The sequence below is a fragment of the Citrus sinensis genome, chromosome 9 (genome assembly GCF_022201045.2).
Source record: "Citrus sinensis cultivar Valencia sweet orange chromosome 9, DVS_A1.0, whole genome shotgun sequence".
Classification (NCBI taxonomy): domain Eukaryota; kingdom Viridiplantae; phylum Streptophyta; class Magnoliopsida; order Sapindales; family Rutaceae; genus Citrus; species Citrus sinensis.
In genome coordinates, this window is record NC_068564.1 from 33516570 (window position 1) to 33540169 (window position 23600).

The window sequence follows — 23600 nt, forward strand, 5'->3', positions numbered from 1 at the left end:
GGAAAGATGCTGCCACAATCATCAGCTTTGCTGATGTGGTGTTTATAAGATTGTTAGTTGAATCAACTGGTAAAATTTTTTATGGTGGTATAACTCGCTTGTATGGATGATAGAACAGAATAATAAATACTTAGTTACATTCATCATCTAATATATAATGACCGAGCGACGCATAATATGGGAACTCAAATATTAGGTTCTTTAGTATTATGGTTTTATTTGTAGTGAGTCACTCTGAGAGAGGAAACAAGAAAAACAGTTATCACATTTGCAACTACATCAAACAGCAACAACAAAATATAAAGGGGAGAAAAAAGGCTCCTGGCTGTTAAGCTTGTATACTTAATTAATCATGTACTTTCCTCGTGAACAGGAAGCAGTTACATTTGGATACACATTAAGCTCTTGGTTCATCCGGTTCCCCAAATTAGAAAGAGAGAAATGGGAAAAAAAAAAGAATTTAAGTTTCAGAAAAAGCTTATTCCCAAAATCCTCTCCCCCAATCAACAAACAAATCTCACTAGGACAAATAAGAAAAATTCTAAAATTTTGGATTTTTTTTTCCAAGGCTCCCCTAAATACAGAAACAATCACTACATATCATATAAGAGTGGTCTTACCGGTCAAAATTACTTGTCTTGGAGTGTCAGGGCATCAAATTGATATCTTCATATCCTGAATGGTTGATCTGCAGAACTGGCATAGCTTAGCTTTGCCTTCTTCAATCGCGTCTTCTTGGCTGCAATTTCTTGGAAGGGATTTGGCCCACCGAAGCTGTGCCTATTCTGCCTTAGCTTCTTTCTCTTGCCCTGATCATATTCTTCGTCCCTGAAGAATTTAAAAGATGGAAAAACCAGATTAAAACTACATAATGCAAATGGTAATTAGAGCTAGCCATATACCACTAAGGTTTCTATAGTAAAAATTAAATCTAAGAAAAATGTAAGCAGCAATACATGGGACACTAAATACTCACCAGTCATCTAGAACATAGCCGATGCTGACACTCTCTGTACCATTAGATTCTACATTATGAGGATGCAAGTCAATCCCATCCCACCTTGCAACTGTAATAAGCAAAGTAAGGCGAAAGGATGACATTAAGTCAAGTCAAAGAAAAATAAAATAAAATATTTAAAAGCGACAGTAAACATGCCATCCATAGGGTCTGACTGAATGGGAGATTATTTTCCTAAACAAAATTTGGGCTGAACATAGCGAACTTAATACTCTTCCCAGGAGAAAACTATTAACTTTCTTGCTGCTAACTCAGATGTAAAGAATGAGCACGATGAAGAAAGCCAGTCAAACTAATGTTGATCATTAAACAGAAGACATAAAATCAAGCTCAACTATTATTTATATCATTGTAAAGTTTAGCCTTCAAAGTTTATGCTTGTAGGTAACGGATCAACAATAATATTCAAGCTCCAAGAAGTTTAATCAGTAGTTCACGTTTTTTGCAGTTTAGATGACATTTTTTTTCCGCGTCACCACACATATGAGCTCATTTAACATGCATACAGCAAGTATGAAAGCATTGCATGTCTAGATGTAACATATATGACCAACTGGAAATAGGACAAAGTACACTCACTAGTTGTTTCCTCCAGACCTCGGGTAAGCATACTCATCCCTTCCAGCAGTGCATCTTTTCTGCCATCTTTTAAAGCACCAAGTTCTACTGCATCCTGCTGGTTTGCTTCCGAGACAGAATCAGAATACTTTGGTAATTGCTGGTCTGTTGCCAACACAGCACCATTCAGATTATTTCTCTCTCTCAACTCTCCGTCTATACCATTCATCGAGGAATCACCGTTACTAGTTTTGGCATTCTTCAGAGCAATACCATTAGCTAACTTCTTTCTAGAATGAAAGGAACTTCTAGAAATTCTACTGGTATTATCAGAGTTTGATGGCCCAACAGATGATGGAGAACAATCTCTCTCTGACAAGAGTTCTTTGCTGAAACTTCTGGGGACTAATGTGCGACGCTTGCTCTTTTTGTGCTTCTTCATGCGCAGGCCCAAGGATGTCCTGAAAAATTTTAAGCCAATAGCCATATTCTTAATCTGACACTTAGGAAGCTTCTTCAATTTCCTTTTGGGTACGCAATCAGAAGGCTTAACAGGTAAAGATTCATTTTTCAACACTGAGGCAGTTGATAATTCTACCGATTCAAGCCCCATTGCTTGACAATTATCTTCAGCCTTCTCATTTGGTGAATTACAAGCAACACCATTATTATAATTGTCTCCAACCTGGGAATGGAAAGAGAAACAATTCAATACCAAACAAGTTTTATAAAAAGATATCAAGGTAACAGAAATTTGTAAAAAACTCACCTGTTTTTCAGATCTGGGCTCATTTGGTAATTTCATGAGGTCACTCTTCTTCAACCATTTATCAGTAGAATTGCCAGAAAGAGGCATATTTGAAATTCCCTTCAGTTTCTTATCGTTGGAATCATTTGAAACAAGATTAATCTGGAAGCATAAGCAGACTTACACATTAGAAATAAGGCTTCAAATTCCACCCTCAAATTCCACCCAAGTGAGGAAATAGGACACAAAATCCATGCTGAAGATGAAACATTTAATTACCTTTTGTGAGGACTCATTAACAAGTTTACTTGCAAAGGTTTGGGTCTCATTACAATTGGGCAATGTAGCCAATGAGATTTCCATATCATTCTTAGAACCCCCACTCTCTTTGGAGTAATTTACATAGGCAGTGGCAGCAATAGCATTATTCTCAGTGTTGTGAGGGAAGTCATTACTGATATTGGACAGCACTGAAGGCTGTGAGCTCTTCCCTTGATCTGCATTTGGAATAGATAGCCCTTCCAATGGATTCTTTGGTAATGATGCTCTTGCAGAGGGCTCCGACAAGGTGTCTTTTTTTGGCACTGAGCATTCTACTAATACCCGAGCAGGCTGAACAGATGCTGACTTCAAATGAGTTTCCTTTGACAACCCACCATTTACTGCAGCCTTATGCCTTGCAGCTGCAGAAGAGTCAGTACCATGTCCTCCATTCTGAGTTGGACAACTTTGTGGGTGATCCTTTGGTGGTTGGCTCACAATAGAACATGTTTTATTTCCATTGACATTAGCTTTCAAATTTTCTTTCTGAAAAACATCAGTGGGTTTTCTCGGAACAATATTCTTTCGATCACGAACATAAAACAACATGTAAGCCTTCTGTTCTAGAACGGACCGCTCATTAACTTGGACAACCTGTTAAATGAAATTATGGCAATCAATCCACAATTTCATACCCTAGAAGACTGAAGGAGAACATGAGACCGCAAAGAATCATGCACTCACATCTTCAGTAATATCCCCATTGAAAGAAAATTTTAAAGTGAACTCAATTATTCTAAATAGCAGCCTAATCTTTTGAGGGGAAGGTTTGAAAGTATGTAAACTAAATAATGTTTAATGCTTAAAGCAAGTTCTTTGTTCAAGTAACAAATCATTTTTACACATTAAACAATCTTCATTTAACCCAACATCTTTCACTGCTCTGTTTCTTTCACAAAAGATGTAGAGAGGATGAAGGGGTGGGTGTTCTTTCGATCAAAGTAGAATCATAGTCCTCATCTACCAGAACTAGAAATAAGAAAGAAGAGCATGAACCAGCATTTCAAAACTAAAAATGGCAGAGGGAGACCACCAATACCCGATTGTCATCAAGGGAGTACCACATGCCACTGGATGTACGAACAAAGCAGTAATAGTGGCCGGAATGGGTGCTCCAACCATGGTGCACCAGAACACCATAAAGTGTATACTTCAAATCTCCTTCCTGCAAGCAAAAGAAATACCAATCACTAACAAAAAAGAAATCCAGACAAATGATCAGAAATGTAATTTCACATAATAAATATTTACAATCAAAGCAACAGACCACAAGACAACTAGACGACTCAAATTCACCCCGGAGGGTGGCACTTGTGTGAAACATAAATACACATGCAAGGCTATCTTTGTCATTTGTGTTATACCCCTACTGATTGGTGGAACCCACCTCTTAAGGGTTTAACACTTTTGTTTTCCCTCAGCCACCACCTTGGCATAAAGTTTTCAACTAATTCTTCCCAGTGTAATTAAAATTTTCAAATTCTATCCCACATCATTTTCCAATCTACCACTCAACCAAAATTGTCAACTGACATTGTCAAATCGCAGAAGAAAAAATAACATGAGATATAAACCAAACAATCAAAATAATTTGAAATAGAAAGCAAATGCCAAAGCTTCTTGAATATGGATTGAAGTTAATTCATTTTTTATAGCCAAGAATTTCAAATTATACACATAAATAACAGCCAACAATAATAAAAAGTGCACTCACATAGGATCCACTGACAAAAGGTTTCATGTCTAATGTAGAACCAAACTGAACTTTCTTGTCATTCTTCTGTCCCGGATCATGTGCACGAAATCTTTTTAAGTGTATGGTGAGCACATAAGGTGCCTTGTATACCGTGAGCTGCTTGAGAGCCCTAACTTTCTGCTTGCATCGTTGGCAATGATACTCCTTCTCCCCTCCATCTAACAGTTCTGCAGCAGTGAAGTTGTTGAGGGCTTTAAGGACAGAATCTGCCTTGGCTATTTCAAGACTTAAATCTAGAAAGGGATCAAATTTGTTGGAACAGTAAGAGCATTGCGTGCATTTGACCTGCATGGTCAACAAGAATCCACTCAATATCATGACAGAGAAAATTTAACTTTCCTGCCACTTCCCACAGCAAAACTGAGGCCCAGTAATATGCCACCTAGAAGCAAGAATATTTTACCTGACTACGTAAACGACCACCGAAGATCTTGTGTACCAAACTCTTCTCATAGGCATTTGCAGATTCACTTGGCACTCCTGAAGGTAAGCAGCATTTATGCATTGATTCCAGCAAGTTCACCATATACTCATGGGCATCCTCTTGTCTAGAATTTCGGAAGTTTCGAGATATGCCTATTTACTTGTCAAGGACTTCAAATTCTAGGATGCACATAACAAGACAATGGCTTACTGAAATTAGTAAAAACAATTATCAAGCTGAAATCATGCATCCTTATCAGAAATCAACAAATTGAAAAGATACCATTTCCAAAAATAACAAACATAATTTATTTAAAAAAAGAAAAAACAGATAACTTCTACAGCAACCTCATCAGCATCCAAGAGAGGGTGTCAAAGAGAAATCACTGTCAAAACTGAACTTATGTAAACACATCAACACCCTAAACCAAAAAAGGGAAAAACCAAAAAGTGTAATTTTTTAAATAAGAAAACTGAAACAGTAACCTCATCCTTGTTCAATGAAAAAGGAAAGAAACAATCTAGAAAAAGATAACAAAATCATCTACAAGCTGGCAAAGAGAATTATTCTTTCCCACCCAAATAAATGCACAACAAGAAAACTAACATCCAAAAAGAAAAAAAGGGAAAAATTCATTCAAAGAATTGACAAAAAAGAAAACATTTAAAAAATTAATAACAACAAGATATCCGAATGAAAAATATGTAAGGATACAGCGCAAGTTTGAGACAAGATCCTTGGGTGCTAATATTCTCCCAGTTGCTTGTAGAGCACGACTAACATGTTTCTGGATGGCACATAAGGCGCAGAACCCAGCAATATGACCTTTATAAATCAATGAAAGAGGATCAGAAAAGAATAATTATATCATTTACAATTAGTGCATAGGATAAGTAAAGGCACAATAAAATAAAAATAAACGACCAAATCAGAATGACTATATATCCAAGAGGAGCTTTTTTTTTTTTAAATGATAATAATAATAATAATAATAAATTATTATTATTATTATTATTATTTGCCTAATGGCAACCAAATCCTCCTCCCACCCATTTGTGTGGGTTGAAACCCCAAATCTCTTGTTTTCAACCCAAAGAGATTTTACCGGCTACACAAGGTGGCACCCACGAAAAGGAGAAGTCCAATTGCTATCTTATAGATCACAATCATCTAATCCTTCTTTTATTCTAATTGATTGTATCAATACATCAAAAGCTTACTCATTGTGACATTACATAAACAACCGAACAGAACTATTCCTATGTGTTCAAATGATGAGTTGAATGGCTACATTATTGAACATGATCATATAAACCTTCTTCATACACTTAATTGTTTGTATCTACAAATAAAATCTTTTTCATTGAGACATTACCAAAACCACTGAACCTTTTAGGTCCTTGAAGAGTATTGAGCTACAAAACATCCATAAGAGCTCAATAACAAATCCAAATTCATTCTCAAGACACAAACATAACAAATTCAAATGCACCTATACATACAATTTTGATGTAAAAAATGCATGTCTGTATAATTTTATTGCGCATATTGAGAGGAGTAATAGATGAAATGAAGTGGAGCAGAAGAAAGCTACTTACAAGAACTTTGATGTTTGCCACTCTGCAAGTATGCTGCTAGAGGCTCTGTATATGTCAGACACTGCAACACTGAATTAAGAAAACAAGTATTTCCAAGATTTTCAAGACCAGCACCCTGTAAGTCATACACACCATCATCACAGTTACTTTTGGATAACTTCAGTGTAAATTCAATGTCCTACGATCAAGCAACTACAACTTAAAACTCAATAATATCTTCGTAAACAATTTAGACAAGTTTCAACCAAAAGTACAGCAGAATCAAATCCCAAAAGGATGTTCTCAACAAGAACACGGAATTCGAAACGGTATTTCAGCTTCCATAAGTAAAGAGATCAACTAAGTAACAGAAACCAAACTGTAGTGTAATCAAAACGTATACTAATAATCAAGATCATAGAGAACTTTCATCCATTGAGTGTTTTAACAAACAAAATTAGACAAAACACAAGCCAAACAGAGTTTTTAGCACGTCTTAAACATCAAGATATCAAATTAAACAAACGAAAATAGAAAAAGAAATCAACAAATATGACTATATAACAGAGAGGAAACAACAGTTTCAGCAGAAGGAAAATCCAAGCTTTATGGAGCTAACAACTCACAATTCTACGAAACGTAGTGCCAAAGCTGAGTTCAGGATCCAACCCATTGTCCCAAAGCTCTGAGCCGTCCACTTTCTTAGCCTGATGACCCGACCCGGGCTTTGTGTGATCCGAACTACTGCTGGGGTTTAGCGTCTCGAGCTTGAAATCTCCACCATCATCACCACCGCCATTACTGAACCCAGAAAAGGGCTTTCTGGCTGGATGAAACTCGATCCTTCTTTGCAATGACATCGTGAAAGATCCCAACCCAGAATCTGAAATCGCCTCGACTTTCACCCCGGTCATCAAATTCTCCATTTATCTTATTTTTGAATTAAAAAAGATTCAATTTTTATTATCGAAGCTAACGAATTTGGAACTAATAGATAAACCCCCGAGTTTAGATTTATTTTGTGGTGAATGGTAAAGGCTTAAGCAGAGCGCTGTTTCGGCTTCTGCGAAAGAGAGGGACAAGATGAGTACAAGAGGGAGTATTAAACCCTACAAGAGGCCTACTTTTGTCATTTCATATTTTGTGTGTGTTTATTTCTCTCCTTCACTCGGCTTATTTAATTAAGTAATTTAATATAAATAGACAAATTTGTCTTTTTTGGAGAGTCGAGTCCAGTCCAGTGCAGATGACAAAATCTCAATTATTGTTTTAGAGTATCTCTAAAATTTTTTATTAATTTTATTTTTAAAATATTTATTTATTTATTTATGTGATAAATAAAAGAGTAAAAAAAATTATTATCTAAAAGACTCTTAAAATAGAAATAAATTAATATTATTTTAATCAAATAATTATTTTTTTAAGAGAAAAATCAATAGCAATTAAAGCACTTCTCTCTCTTTCTCTAATAAAAAATAATAAAATATAAATTAAAGAGAGAGAAATTAACTCTCTAAATTTAAAGGTAGAGAATCATCTCTTGTTTAAAAAATCTTAATTAGAGTATTTTTTGGAGCCTTAAATATTAATATGACTCTTCAAATAAATAATAAAATCTAATTTAAAGAACCTTTTGGTGATGCTATTACAATAAGAGTATAAGACAATATTAAAGTATTGAATCGTCGCGACGCATTATTATTTTTAAAAATAAATTGTTGTACTCGATGATCTTGTGCTTGCTTTATTAAGGGCGGTTAGATAATTGCCATCTTTTAAGATTTTAATACCATAAACCTTTTTAAATGGAGTACTGAATGCAGCATGCAGTGTATATTTGAATGACTCAAAAAATTGTACAGCATCTCAATTAATTTCAAAATAAATTCTTATCTCAAAAATCTCGGAATAACATCCAAAGACATAAATTAAATGACTTAAATTCTATAGCGTAGTGATGTGGGAATGATGAGAATAGAACATCATGAGAGAATCAAGAAACAAATCGAAATTAAGTTTGATTAATTCGATAGGCATTAGTGCTCTCACTAGACGAACTGTATAACGGGAACACACAACTCTACGGAACACACATAGGACTACGCCCACCAAATCAAAACCCTAATCTTCAAAAGAAAACTAAGCAAGCTTGAGCAAAAGAAATCTACACACGGGACAAGAATCCTCCTTTGACAGCCACTGAGAAACACAAATTCCATGAAAGATATGCTTGCAAGCGGCTCTCACAGCCTCCATGCCATCCGAAATCCCCTGGAGACAAATCTGACAGGATTTATTCTCCAACATTTCATCTCCCCGAAACACAAACATCTCCAGTCCAGGTTCGGGTTTCACTTCAACCAAACCAACAGGTTCATCGATCACAATCGGTTGTGTTGGGATTTTGTTCCGAACACCTAGATAGCGTTTCATAAGATCTACCAGAGCTATCAGGTCAGGACTGTAATTCAATTTCGTATCAGTCTTCCCTTTCCAGATATCAGGTTCACAATCACTGTAACATTCATCAGATGATGATAATGGCTCAGGATAAAGAATCAAACAATCATTAACATTGTTGATATTATAATGATCAGCTGGAGCAAACTCGACAAGCCTTGTTCTCTGAACGTGGACGGCTGTTACTGTCAGAGGACTCAGTGGGGGCCTTTCAATATCCGGGTCCGGGGATTTTGAGCGACAAGGAAAGCGGTAGTGACAAAAAAGAGGTAACCAGATATTTGACCCGATAAAAAATGAGCGGATTCTGGAGGAAACTGATCAGTTGATAGAAGCAAATCCTTAAGCATTGGCTGAAAGGAGTCTCGGAAATCTAAGTGATGAAGATGGAAAGGGATGACTCTACGAACCCACGGGGGTTCTTCAACAACATCGGATTTTCCAGGGAATCTTTTGGTGATGAAATTCTCAGTTGTTAGAGTAAGAAGTCCGAGACGGAGCAAGTGCTTTGACCTCGTAAGCATCTTTTCGTTCCACCTGAAGACTCGTGTGCTTGTGGCCCTTGCTTTCTCGTCCTTGAAACTCACCATTGTTGCAAAATTAAATATCAAGCTTTCAACTTGTGCGCATACATAGAATTGAAAGATGTTTGCGTTGAATAGGGAAAAGGAATTTGAGACAAATAAGTAATCCTTATGCCATATTACCTGCGTAATAATCCGAGATAAGAGTCCTTCAAAAACGTTACATCCTCGATTTTGACTTTTGAGAAACCATTTTTAGATCGCTTTTCCAGTGATAATAATAATAACCGAAAAATTACAATTTACATAAAATTATTTTTAAAGTTTGTATAAAGAACATTGCAAATAATCAAACACTCTGACGGAGGAATGAGCAAGTTGAAATAAAAAATTTGCAAATTATATTGATATCCTTTGAGATTATTATTATTTTTTTTTCAGTCAGTTGTAACGTGATATCTTTAATGGGTTAGGCAAGTATTAAGATAGCCTTACAATAAAAATATCATATGATTTGTTATCTGTCTTTAATTTATTTCAATAAAATTTCTCTGATTTATTGTGATTCAACCAAAAAAATATATATGTAGCTATTTTGAATCCATTAAATTCCTCTTCGCACTTATTTTAAAAAATTAATTAATCATTAAAATTTTGAAATTTAAAATCTCAAAATTACCCTCCATCAATCACTTTCTCTCTCTACCTTGTAATTGAAAATTTTCTCCTTATTCTTACATTCTACAAACTAAACACTTAATTTCACTTTCTTTTGAATTCATTTTTTGGTTTTTCTTAGTACACCTTGACATATATTTGATACTTTCTATACATAAAAAATTTTTATCTTGATATTTATTAGCTCTTTTGTATGATTAAAATTTATTTTTTTAATATTCAATAACTTTTATGGCTAATAAAAATTTGTTGATGTTCATTTCTAAATGGTGAATTTTGTTCCTCTTAATTATTTGCAACTAAAAAAATATCTAGATGAATTGATGGGAATTTGTAAAATTAAGAAGAGAAAAAAAAAGAAAGGGTCATTTAAGTAATTTTTTCAAAAAATTGTTTAGATAATAAAATGCTTAAATTAAAAGTGGGTGTAAAGAGAAAATTTGTGGGTTCAAATAGCTTCATTAAAAAAAAAGGGAAAATGACACAGAGACCCCCAACATTTGAATAAGGGACACAAAATCCCCTAATGTTTCAAAAAAGACACACAGTCCCCCATTGGTTAACAGAAACCGTTTCTTTTAATAGAAATTATAATTTTAAAGTGCAATTACCATTATACCCTTATGACATATTAAAAAATAATTGTTCATTATCCAATTTATCCCTATATTATTAATAAAATCTCCAATAAACCGGACAAATTAAGAACTCTGTTCATCAAACAACCATAAACAACAAAAAAAAAAAATCTCGTAATCATTTATTTATATTCTTGCACATAAATCACATATGCATCAAACATGCTAGAGAAGTTAATTTAGTAAAAAAAAATGAAAATTAAAGAGAAAAAATAGGTTTTAAGAGAATTGAACCATGGATTCCACAAGCAAGAGTAGCAACCAAATGCAAGCACAAGCAACAGCCAAACGCGAGATTCCACAAGCAAGAGCAGCAACCAAACGCGAGCACAAGCAGCAGCCACACGCGAGATTCCACAAGCAAGAGCAGCAACCAAACGCGAGCACAAGCAGCAGCCAAACGCGAGCACAAGCAGCAGCCAAACGCGAGCACAAGCGGTAGCCAAACGCGAGCAGTTCCAGAAGCTTCCTCGATCGCGAGCAATTCCGGCAACCAGACGCGGTCTCGATCGACGCACGAGCAGAAGTTCCAGCAGCTTCCTCGATCGTGAGCAGTTTCGACAACCAGACGCGGTCTCGATCAACGCACGAGCAAAAGTTCCAACAGCTTCTGGTAGCGCGAGCAGTTCCAACAACTTCCGGCAGCCCCAGCAGTTTTCGGTAAGGCAAACCGTGAGTGTGTGTGTTAAAGGATTTGTCTGGAAGCAGTGTGTGTGGTTTGTTTGTGCGTGTCATGTGTGTGTGGGTTTTTAGTCAATTCACTTGTTATTAATCTGTAATTACGGTATTAACCTTGTAATGATTTAACGAAACGGTTTCTGTTAACCAAAGGGGGTCTGAGTGTTTTTTTTGAAATATTAAGGAGTTTTGTGTCCCTTATTCAAATGTTGGGGGTCTCTGTGTCCTTTTCCCAAAAAAAATTACAACTCACTTATTTGACCTTACTCAACCCTAGCTGACCCCAATGGCCAAACTAACATAATTTCCATTTTGTTTTCAAATATGTCCTTAACTCAATTTTATTTTATTTTTCAATTGAAATTAGTGACTAGTTTATAAAATGATTAAATTATATGTTTATTGAATAAGCTATAATCATTAGGGAGCTAAATTGTTATTATGGCTTTAACTTATTTTAAAAAAATATTCTAATTGAAAAAAATATGTTAATATATTATAACATCATCACTATTATTAAAAGCACTTGCAAAAATCACATATAGTAATAATTACCAGTAATTTTCATATTTTCATGGTTATGTCATTCATAACCAAATTTTGTCATTTTCTTTCAATTATATCAAATTATTAAAACATTTCATATTCTCTATCATTAAACTAAAAGGATTTCAAAAATAAAATTTTTAGGTACAATTTTAATAATTTATATTATGAGTTTATTTGTTGCTTCATTGTTAATCTTTTATTAGATATACGTATTTTGTTAAGAGTTTTGATGTTTTGTTGCTTGATATATGTGATTTTTCACTTCTTTATATGCACTGACATTCATATAAATATTAAAAATAAATTTATTAATTAGCCTTGGCTGATAAAAAATTATCGATCCAACAACAAAGTATATAGGCTAAAAGTATACGTTTAACTTACCAAACATGTTTAAATAAATATTATAAGCGACAAAATTTAGATTTGGCCACTAAAAGTATACATGCTGAAAGTACACGTTTAGTTAACTAAACTTGTTTAGGTTTAATGCTTGCACTCAAAACATGACCAGAGATAATCAATCCTTGATTACCTCTACCCACACCCACAATAGATGAGCCCATATACACCCCATATGCAAACTTGTGTTCAAAGGCAACAAGAGTAATGTCTGCTTGTTCTACATTTCTCCGGCAGTTGTAATTCTAGAGACTCAATTCTTTTATGCAGCGTTGATATTATGCTAGCAGCCCTTTGAACTGGATATTTTCGGCTGATGTTTCCTTCTATTAATATCGCTCGAATTTGAGTCAGCTTTTAGGCATCGGTCTAGACCCTCCCATCAACGGTTTCATTTAAAAGAATCCTTAAAAATGAAGCACTCTTCACAACTTTAAAGAAGTTAGTATAATCTATTTTGGTGTCGTTCGGAAAAAAACTCTTCAATTCGCAATCGTCGCGACATGATTTATGGTAGCTTACACATGCAATGCATTGACTACGTTGCTGCTTGAGTATGGTGTTCTTGCGGGAAATAGAAAGGGTGACTGACAAATGGCTTTGCCAAACTTTAAATCACGGTCCGAGAGTGCAACATGTAACACGCTAATGTAGGATTTATGATAGCTTGAACGGGCAATAAAGTATATAGGCTAAAAGTATACGTTTAACTTACCAAACCTGTTTAAATAAATATTATAAGCGACAAAATTTAGATTTGATCATTAAAAGTATACCTATTGAAAGTACACGTTTAGCTAACCAAACTTGTTTAGGTTTAATGCTTGCACTCAAAGCAGGACTAGAGATAATCAATTCTTGATTACCTCTACCCACACCCACAATAGATGAGCCCATATTGCAAACCGCAGAGTTTAGAGTTTATAGCATAAAGGAATCAACATTGTAAAGTAGATCTCGAGTCACCGTGGCCGCCGAAAATGAGGGAGGCGTCATTATGCTTGTTCTACATTTCTCTGGCAGTTACAATTCTATAGACTTAATTCACTTATGCAGTGTTTATATTATGCCAGCAGCCCTTTGAATTGGATACTTTCGGTTGATGTTTCATTCTATTAGTATCGCTCGAATTTGAGTCAGCTTTTCTGCATCGGTCTAGACCCTCTCATCAACGGTTTCATTTAAAAGAGCCCTTAAAGATGAAGCACTCTTTACAACTTTAAAAACGTTAGTATAATCTATTTCAGTGTCGTTCGGAAAAAACTCTTGAATTCGCAATCGTCGCGGCATGATTTAAACAGGTTTAGTAAGTTAAACGTATACTTTTAACCTATATACTTTGTTGTTCGGGTTAGGGTGTTGTACATTGCTCGTTCAAGCTATCATAAGTCCTACATTAGCGTGTTATACGTTGCACTCTCGGACCGTGATTTAAAGTTTGGCAAAACCATTTGTCAGTTACTCTTTCCATTTCCCACAAGAACACCATACCAAAGCAGCAACGTAGTCGATGCATTGCCTGTGTAAGCTACCATAAATCATGCCGAGACGATTGCGAATTCAAGAGTTTTTTCCGAACAACACCGAAATAGATTATACTAACTTCTTTAAAGTTGTGAAGAGTGCTTCATCTTTAAGGGCTCTTTTAAATGAAACCGTTGATGGGAATGTCTAGACCGATGCCGAAAAACTGACTCAAATTCGAGCGATACTAATAGAAAGAAACATCAGCCGAATATATCCAGTTCAAAGGGCTGCTGGCATAATATAAACGCTGCATAAGAGAACTGAGTCTCTAGAATTGCAACTGCCGGAGAAATATAACACAATATAATGGTGCCTCCCTCATTTTTGGCGGCCACGGAGACTTGAGTTCCACTTTACAATGTTGATTCCTTTATGCTATAAACTCTAGACTCTGCAGTTTGCAATATGGGCTCATCTATTGTGAGTGCGGGTATAGGTAATCAATGATTGATTACCTCTAGTCCTGCTTTGAGTGCAAGCATTAAACCTAAATAAGTTTGGTTAGCTAAACGTGTACTTTCATCATGTATACTTTTAGTGACCAAATCTAAATTTTGTCGCTTATAATATTTATTTAAACATGTTTGGTAAGTTAAACGTATATTATAATTAAAGGATTGCTTACTGCAAATGCAACACTAAGTTGAGTACAGAGAGCAGAATTTATATCTTTTTTTTTAATGGAAAGTATCTTCATTGCAAAGAGGAAAACATATAAAATAATTGTGATGGGTATGAATCCATCCATACAACAGTTTCGCATCTCTCTAAAGCTAACTTAGCTAAAGAGTGGGCTAAAGCAATACAAGATCTATGAGCATAATGAATAGAAACATGTTCAAAATTCTTCTTTAAGTTCTATACTTCTGATATAACCCAGAAGATTTCGGATCTGCAGCCATGCTTGTTGTTCACCAGTTTAACTACCTCTTGAGAGTCTGATTCCACCACCAAGAACCTTAACCGAGCATGTTCTGCAATCTGGAATCCCCATTCCATTGCTTCTGCCTCTGCAAACAATACTTCACCATGGAATTTAGAGGTCTTAATTGTTGATGCAATCACATTCCCGGACTCATCTCTAATGACAGCCCCTAGCCTTGAAAGGTGCTTTTCTGAATTAGTGGTAGCATTAACATTAACTTTAAAGTAACCATTTGGTGGGGGGGGGGGGGGGGGTCCAGGCCTTTCGAATCATTGCTTGCTGGTTGCCAACGGATGCTGGTGCTGATAATTGAGTTCTTTTATAAGCCTCAATCATACGTCACCCAAAAAATTGTAACCAGTAGTTCAATATCATCTTTACTCCTCCACATATATAAATCAAGCAGCAAGCTCAACATATCTTGTGAGAGCATAATTTATATCTAAAATGGAGAAACCGCTCTGTGAAACACAATGGTTGAGAGTAGATAATAAACACTAACATCTTCTTTGGCCTTATTATGTTTTATATTTTATTTGACTCATGCTTCTTGAGAGCTTACATTAACCTAGCCACAGCTTCTGAAATTGTTAAATCACTGACTGAACGTATTTCTAATAATCGCATGTAAGTGACAAGAATCTAGTCACTCTTTTATTATTATTTTTTTTGGGGGGCCACTTTTTAATAGATTTATAGGCTAATGGAAGATTGCAGTATGCATTTATATGTATGTATGTATGTATTTCCAATTATTATGCATATACTTATTGATAATAAACTGGCACTTAGCATATTATTATTCAACGAAACTCTTGACACAGGATTGGCAGTAGTAGCTTTTCTCTACTAACCGGATTAAATTGCTAAGTAATTTCATGGCATTAAAGGGCATGCAATTGGGGCATATTGTTAATTTATATATTTGCCACAATCTAGGGTCAGATATATACTTAAACGTAGGTTTTTTTTTTTTTGGAAGCTTCATAATTATGTCATTTAATAACACTTCACAATTGACAATTCTTTGTCCTATATCACCAATCCACTTGGTAACAATTTTGAATAAAGCATCCCACTACGTAAAGCCCACCAGGAGTAGTGAATAAACAATATATCGGCCGTTGATTTCGCTCCAACAAATCCAACGATTATACAAAGAAAAAGACGGATAAAACCCGGGGTACGTGACAAACGCAAGTGCAGCCTTGAATAAATACCTTGAAATTTTGATTTAAAACATTGGAGAGGAGCATGTAGCTTATCGGCATCTGGACTTTCCTACTTTGAAACTCAGCATTGTCGGTGGACGCCCATTTTCGTGTGGAGGGCAGCAGATATTTCGTAAAAGGCTTCTATCTGCGAGGTTTGTAATGCACTAGGAATCTTACTGCTAAAGATATCCATTCTGTTGACCTCATTTTCATTCATCAACATGGCACTTTCATGTATACTTACAAAAATAAGAAAGATACTTCACTCTGTTGACCAAGTACCTCTTCTGTTTTGTGATAACAAGAGTGCTGAGGCTCTAGCAAGTAATCCCAACTATCACTCTCGGACTAAGCATGCTAAACTTGATGTTCATTTTATCAGAGAGCATGTTGCACAGAAGCAGCTTTCCATTACCCATGTCTCTAGCTCAGAACATGTGGCAGATATTCTTACCAAGCCATTGTGCTTTGATCAATTTGCTTACTTACGCAGCAAGCTTAATGTCTTTCCACGACCTTAAGCTTGAGAGGGGATGTTGAATAATAACGTTAGTTAAGTAACTACCTCTGCTGATGTGGCAGCTGAGTCAACGAGGTTGTTATAATTAGTTTTAGAATCTGCTATTTCATTAGAAACGCTTACTAATCATTTGTAATCTTTGCTCATTCTTTGCACGTGTATTAACAAATCCAGAATGTTCTGAATACTAGTAATAAACTCATGTATACTCTTAATTCAATTGAAAAAGACTGATGAATTGTTTTGCAAAATATTTTCTCTGATGTTATTAGATTTTCCCTTAGTTTCTCGTTAATCACAATGTGAAGAATTGTGTTATAAATCTGGGGACTAAACTGTAAACGAAAGAGAGTTACCGGGCCATAGTGCAGATTGCATTCAGTATAGGGGTCGATTTGCAAATACTCTGCTGATGTGGCAAAGTCTGTTATGGTTGTTAAGAGCGTTTCTGGAAAATTTCCAGAAACCTCAGTGTAAAAGGGGCTGATGAACAGCCTCTGGTGTGAGAGTGATTTCTCTTTGTTTTCTCATCCAATTTCTGTAATTCTTGCTTTAACTGAAAGCTTGTAATCTCTTTTTGGATGTGTGATCGTGTGTAATCAGTTTGAGTAATAGAAGCGTGTGAGTTTTTTCCTTCAAACAGTGTCGTTTTGGTTAAGCTCATCGGCTGGTGTATTTTCTTTCTTTGATTCTTGATCCGTTTTTGCTTGGATCTTTTTCTGGGAATTGGTTCTAAAAATTAACACAAACAACTTCAATTTGGAGAACGAACGTCAAGGCGACATGCAACCACCAGCGGCAGCGCCATGGGTGGCAATTGCTCCCGCTGGCGTGCGTTTTGTGCCGACGGAACGTGAGTTAGTCTCTCTGTATCTGACTAACAAGTTCTTGAACTTCCCGGTGCCGCCAAACACCATACGAGAGCTTAATATCTACGAGTATCATCCGAACGAGTCTTACCGAGGTTGGCTTACAACACCAGGTCGGATCAAGTCCTCTACTTCTTTACTCCCTTGAAACGCCTTGGCAGTGGTAACGTCAATTTTGATCGAAAAGCTCGCAACGGCTCCTGGGCTATGGTTCACACTTATAGAGGGTTGTATAAAACCTCCTCTTTTGAAAATGGCGTGATACGTCGTCATCTGAAATTCAGTGGGGATGAGGGGTTCAGATGTAATATGCAAATGAAGGAGTACGTGATGGATGCTCCTCGTGCAAATGCTGCTGACCCAGTTCTTGCCCTCTGCATCATTCATCCTCCTCGAGCAGGTAACCAATGGAACTCAGCTTCTTGATCTTGTTCTTTGTTCTTGTTCTTGCTCTTTTATTTTTTTTATTTTTTTATTTCTTTCTTTTTTGTTATTAATGTTATAAAGGCAGTTTTGGTCTTTTAACAAATGAGCAACGTTATCACTAGTTTTGCTCGATATTCCCTTAATTTATGAGATATGTAAACATATGGAAGTCAATTAACATTGCCACTATTTTTTGGTAGATATTCCATAATTCATTGAATGTGTTTATACCAAATCTATGTTTCCATTTATTCTGTGTTTTTATTTGTCATACTAGAGTTAGTTGATTTTCTTCTTATCTAGTACAAAAGAAATTAAAGCAATTGGAAAATATTTATTTTCTCTCTTCTCTGCAGTCTATTTGCCCGCATTTAAGGTTCCGGAAGTAGCACCAGCAGTGGATGAGGCAGTCCCTGAAGCGAGGAATGTGCAGCCAGTACGCGAAGAGAATGAACAGCCTGTTGCTGCAATTTTTCCAAACTGATGAAAGCTTGTAATCTTCTTCTTTTCTGTTTTCTGCAATTTTCCCCAACCTTGGTATAATGTTTAATGCAATTTTTCAAGGCGACTAGATGGTTCCTACAAAATCAGATGTATATTTTTTTCTGGATGAATTGTTTTAATTAATGCACTTTTTGTCACTTTTTTTTTCTCCTTTAAATTTATTAGCTGACTTTGAATCAAATTTGATCATCTACAAGTTCTTGCATATCACGGATTGGTTTTCCTAGTTCGAATTGGTTTTCTAGTTCCACGCAAATTTAAATCTCGGAACCCACAATATATATATGTATGTATACATGTAGAAAATTAAACGTATCAACTTGTGATCATCAAGCAAGCAATAGTAATTCTGAGAAGATATCGATGGTGACTATCCGAGAAGAAGTACGCACATCAAATATCCAATTTCTCAGATGGAACGAAAAGCTACCGCGGCGGGCATTTGCAGACTGCATGGGTGTTTTAGCTTTCACTTTCCAAAACCACTTCTGCTTAAAGGTTCCGGGAAAATCCGATCGGATCGAGCAACCTTCGTGGCCTCTTAAATTCATCCCTTTTCATATCCATTACTTAGAGTCTCGGGATTCATTTCGACCAATGCTTCAGGATTTACTGTTAAACACAGGTTACATTCTTCCAGAATCTGTTGATTCTTTAGCAACTCAGATATCTAAATACCTTTCTTGGAATTATCGATTTCCACCAGAGTCAGAGTCGTTCAAGAGGCCTCCCATGACTGTTATAGTTGTAGATGTTTATAGAGCCCGAATTGTTGAGCTTGCTTCAACATCGGAATATGAGGCGGATTTATTTGCCGATTGATGAGCATAGTTTATATACATATTTTACCCTTAATAATATAATTGCTAGTTATGTTTATTTATTATTTTTAATTAATTGAATTATTTTATTGCATAGGGAATTAATTGAAGATTAAGGATAAAAAGGGCATGAGAAAGTTCAAATTTGGAAGTCAATAATACTAAAATTGGAAGTCAATCCCATCAAAAGATGAACGGTGGGCATGCATTTGGAAAGCAAAGATTTGGCAATTTGGAGTGCATGTTGTCACGGGGTGATAGTTTTGCGCAGCAAGAGCCCGTGACAATGTGCTGGGCATTAAAAGAAGAAGTCATTAATTGGTGTTTTGCTTTTGTGGTCTAACATGTGCTTTGCTTTCAAAGTTTAGTAAGGAAATAATTTTAAAAGGGCTTGGTGAGTGGGCTTTATAAGTTGGGGGAGAGGAGCCGCCAGAGGACAGAAACAAAAGGACTGGAAGAGAGCAATCGGCGGTATCAATATTTCGGCTTCCATGGCTGATTTTATTTCTTGTGTTGCTCACAATTCAAGTATGTTTAGCTAATTTTCTTATACTGAGGGTAAAGATGAAACTCTATTCAATGAAATAATTATCTCTTTTTATTTAATTAATTTCCTATATATGTTCTTTGATGATTATGGTTTTTATTTCACATGATTAATTGGATGTTAATAAAAAAATTTCATCAATTCTGTCATGCATTATTGATTGTTAGGATTAATATTCGATTAATTCTATGCTTGGATCTATAAAGTTTATACATGATTATCTTTGATTTTATGTCTTTCATTAAATTGTTTACATGGAGTGCTTAGGAAACTTTGACTCTTTGTTATTCAATATGTTTACATGAGATTCTTAGATGTCATATTATTAAGCAGAAAAAGAACCTACATTAGATTTAATTACTTGGGCTTAATTGTTATATCCATGAGATGACATAGATTGATTTCGAGTTGTCACTCTAAAATTGGGGATTAATTAATAATTAGATAATTACTAGTTGAATAGTGGTGAATTCCGAAACCTTGGTAATTTTTATCTCATTGAATTCTCATTTGCTTTAATTGTTTTCTTAGTTTAATTAGTTTAATTTCTCTTAAAACTCAATTTAGTCAACTAGGTTAGAATTAATATTAATTTTAAATTTAAATTAGACTTTTTAATTTATAACAATCCCTGTGGGATCGACCTTGTTACCACTATTCTATTTCTAGATTCGTGCGCTTGCGAGTATATTAAAATTTTCACAACACCGATCCTAATGATATTGAGGATGATGGAAGTAGAATTTTGGATTACGATGTTTTTGTCTCGGAAAGGGGCGAGAAATTTCTGCTTGAGAATATTAAGTCTTGGGAAAATCCTGACCTGACAGAAAGTTTAAGAAGGTATTTAGGAGTGTGCAAGAGAATTCCAACTTACCCGATTTGGCTCTGGGAACCTGTGGGCCTATTTGAAGTGAAACCTAAGCCAATACTAAATTTATTTCAATTCTCTGGTTCTGGGGGTTGGTCATGTTCAATCTGTCTTAAGGAGATCTCTGGTGGCGTGGAACTTGCAAAGACTGCTTGCTGCTCTGCTGTCTTCCATGAAAATTGCATTTATCAGTTGTTGTCCACCAAGTTTTATTGTCCTTTATGTCGAGCTAGTTGTTGGTAACCAAGTGTTTTCTTTTCCTTTATATGTAATTTTTTTTTTCAATTAGTCCATAAATTCTTAAGTTAATTACTTGCTTTGACTCATTGAGTATAAGCGTGTGACTTCTGTGGTGCATTATATTTTGGTCCAAAATCTTATTCCTTTCCGCCATCAGGCCACCGGGCTGAATTACAGGCTTATTATATTATGTGAATTAATTTGCGTGAATTAGAAATTCTTAGTTCCTTAATTACCTTTGGCGTATCTATCATTTTATAAGAAAAAAAGTTTAAGAAATAAATATTATAATGCATTTATATAAATACTATAGTTATAGAAATAAAATTATAATTAAAGGATTGCTTACTGCAAATGCAACAATAAGTTGAGTACAGAGAGCAGAATTTATATCTTTTTTTTTAATGGAAAGTATCTTCATTGCAAAGAGGAAAACATATAAAATAATTGTGATGGGTATGAATCCATCCATACAACAATTTCGCATCTCTCTAAAGCTAACTTAGCTAAAGAATGGGCTAAAGCAATACAAGATCTATGAGCATAATGAATAGAAACATGTTCAAAATTCTTCTTTAAGTTCTATACTTCTGATATAACCCAGAAGATCTCGGATCTGCAGCCATGCCTGTTGTTCACCAGTTTAACTACCTCTTGAGAGTCTGATTCCACTACCAAGAACCTTAACCGAGCATGTTCTGCAATCTGAAATCCACCTTCCATTGCTTCTACCTCTGCAAACGATACTTCACCATGGAATTTAGAGGTCTTAATTGTTGCTGCAATCACATTCCCGGACTCATATCTAATGACAGCCCCTAGCCTTGAAATGTGCTTTTCTGAATTAGTGGCAGCATTAACATTAACTTTAAAGTAACCATTTGGTGGGGGGGTGTCCAGGCCTTTCGAATCACTGCTTGCTGGTTGCCAACGGATGCTGGTGCTGATAATTAAGTTTTTTTATAAGCCTCAATCGTAGCTTCAGCCTTGGCTACTAGCAGCTGAGGACTCTCTCTTTTTCCTTTAAACAAGCGGTTGTTTCTTGCATTCCACGTCACCCAAAAAATTGTAACCAGTAGGTCAATATCATCTTTGCTCGTCCACATTTATAAATCAAGCAGCAAGCTCAACATATCTTGTGAGAGCAGAATTTATATCTAAAATGGAGAAACCGCTCCCTAAAACACAATGGTTGAGAGTAGATAATAAAAACTAACATCTTCTTTGGCCTTATTATATTTTATATTTTATTTGACTCATGCTTCTTGAGAGCTTACATTAACCTAGCCACAGTTTCTGAAATTGTTAAATCACTGACCGCACGTATTTCTAATAATCGCATGTAAGTGACAAGAATCTAGTCACTCTTTTATTATTATTTTTTTTTGGGAGCCACTTTTTAATAGTTTTATAATACAAAGATTTATAAGTTAATGGAAGATTGTAGTATGCATTTGTATGTATGTATGTATTTCCAATTATTATAGATATACTTATTGATAAGTATATCTATTGTATGTATGTATGTATGTATGTATTTCCAATTATTATTCAACGAAACTCTTGACACATAGGATTGGCAGTATTAGCTTTTCTCTACGAACCGGATTAAATTGCTAAGTAATTTCATGGCATTAAAGGGCATGCAATTGCGGCATATTGTTAATATATATCTTTGCCACAATCTAGGGTCAGATATATACTTAAACGTAGTTGTTGTTTTTTTTTTTTTTTGGATGCTTCATAATTATGTCATTTTAATAACACTTCACAATTGACAATTCTTTGTCCCATATCACCAATCCACTTGGTAGCAATTTTGAATAAAGCATCCCACTACGTAAAGCCCACCAGGAGTAATGAATAAACAATATATCGGCCGTTGATTTCGCTCCAACAAATCCAACGATTATACAAAGAAAAAGATGGATAAAATTAGGGATGGCAATGGGGAGGGGAGGGGAGGGGACCGATCTATCCGTACCCATCCCCGATATTTTGTGTATGTCCCCGTCCCCTTCCCGTCCCCGTCAGAATTACTTGAGAGAATCCCCATCTCCTCCCCAAATAATAACAGGGGATCCCCGAGGGTCCCCGATCCCCGATCCCCGAATAACTAATACATTTTTTTTTCGATTTTGAGTTAATCATATTAAAATAAAAAATTCAAATAAAAGTAAAGTTCAAAATATATCTTACATTAATATCTATTACAAAAGTCACATACATTAAATTAGTAAGTAACGCAACATGCAAGGGATACAAACTTCTTTTACAAACTATCATGAATAAATTAATAGTTTAATACAAAATTGTTACAAATAAAATCGAATTTAGATTCAAAATTAACTTTTTCAATGGTGGCGTGGACACTTTATAAATGTGGACTATTCCCTTTACAACACAATAGTTAAATCGGAGCAAATCAAAAGCAAATATTAGATTAGATTAGATTAGATATTAAAATTGTGATTCGTTGTGGGTAATTATAACATCTATAAATAAATAAAAAATAGATTTAAGTTTAAAATATTTAAAGAATATTAAAATTAAAAAAAATGTTTGGCTATTAGAATCTACTCGGTCTTTTTAATGTCTTAAATAAAAATTTAGGACTTTAATTAGTTAATTAGGCCTAAAAGTTTAATAATATAAATATTTTGATATTTTTTATTTTTACCAATATTTATAATTTTATAATTTAAATTTTATTATTTATTTACTAGTAATTTTAAAAAATTAAAATGGAGAAATGGGTAGGGGATGGGGATTCCACCTCATCCCGGTCCCCTCTCTGAATAAAAA

At 35.1% G+C, this 23600-nt stretch overlaps 1 protein-coding gene across 1 annotated transcript; it reads right to left on the reverse strand.

Annotated features, from left to right (window-relative positions):
• Positions 1-300: 300 nt before the first annotated feature.
• On the reverse strand, positions 301-7480 carry LOC102631348 (ubiquitin carboxyl-terminal hydrolase 23). The gene is made up of 11 exons (XM_006473930.4): positions 7029-7480; positions 6424-6538; positions 5540-5650; positions 4805-4977; positions 4360-4686; positions 3685-3810; positions 2604-3239; positions 2346-2486; positions 1598-2261; positions 977-1067; positions 301-828 (listed from the first exon to the last, which is right to left on the reverse strand). Exons 1-11 carry the CDS (start codon positions 7326-7328, stop codon positions 669-671), a joined length of 2844 nt encoding a protein of 947 aa, XP_006473993.2. The 5' UTR covers positions 7329-7480; the 3' UTR covers positions 301-668.
• Between the last annotated feature and the right edge of the window lie 16120 nt (positions 7481-23600).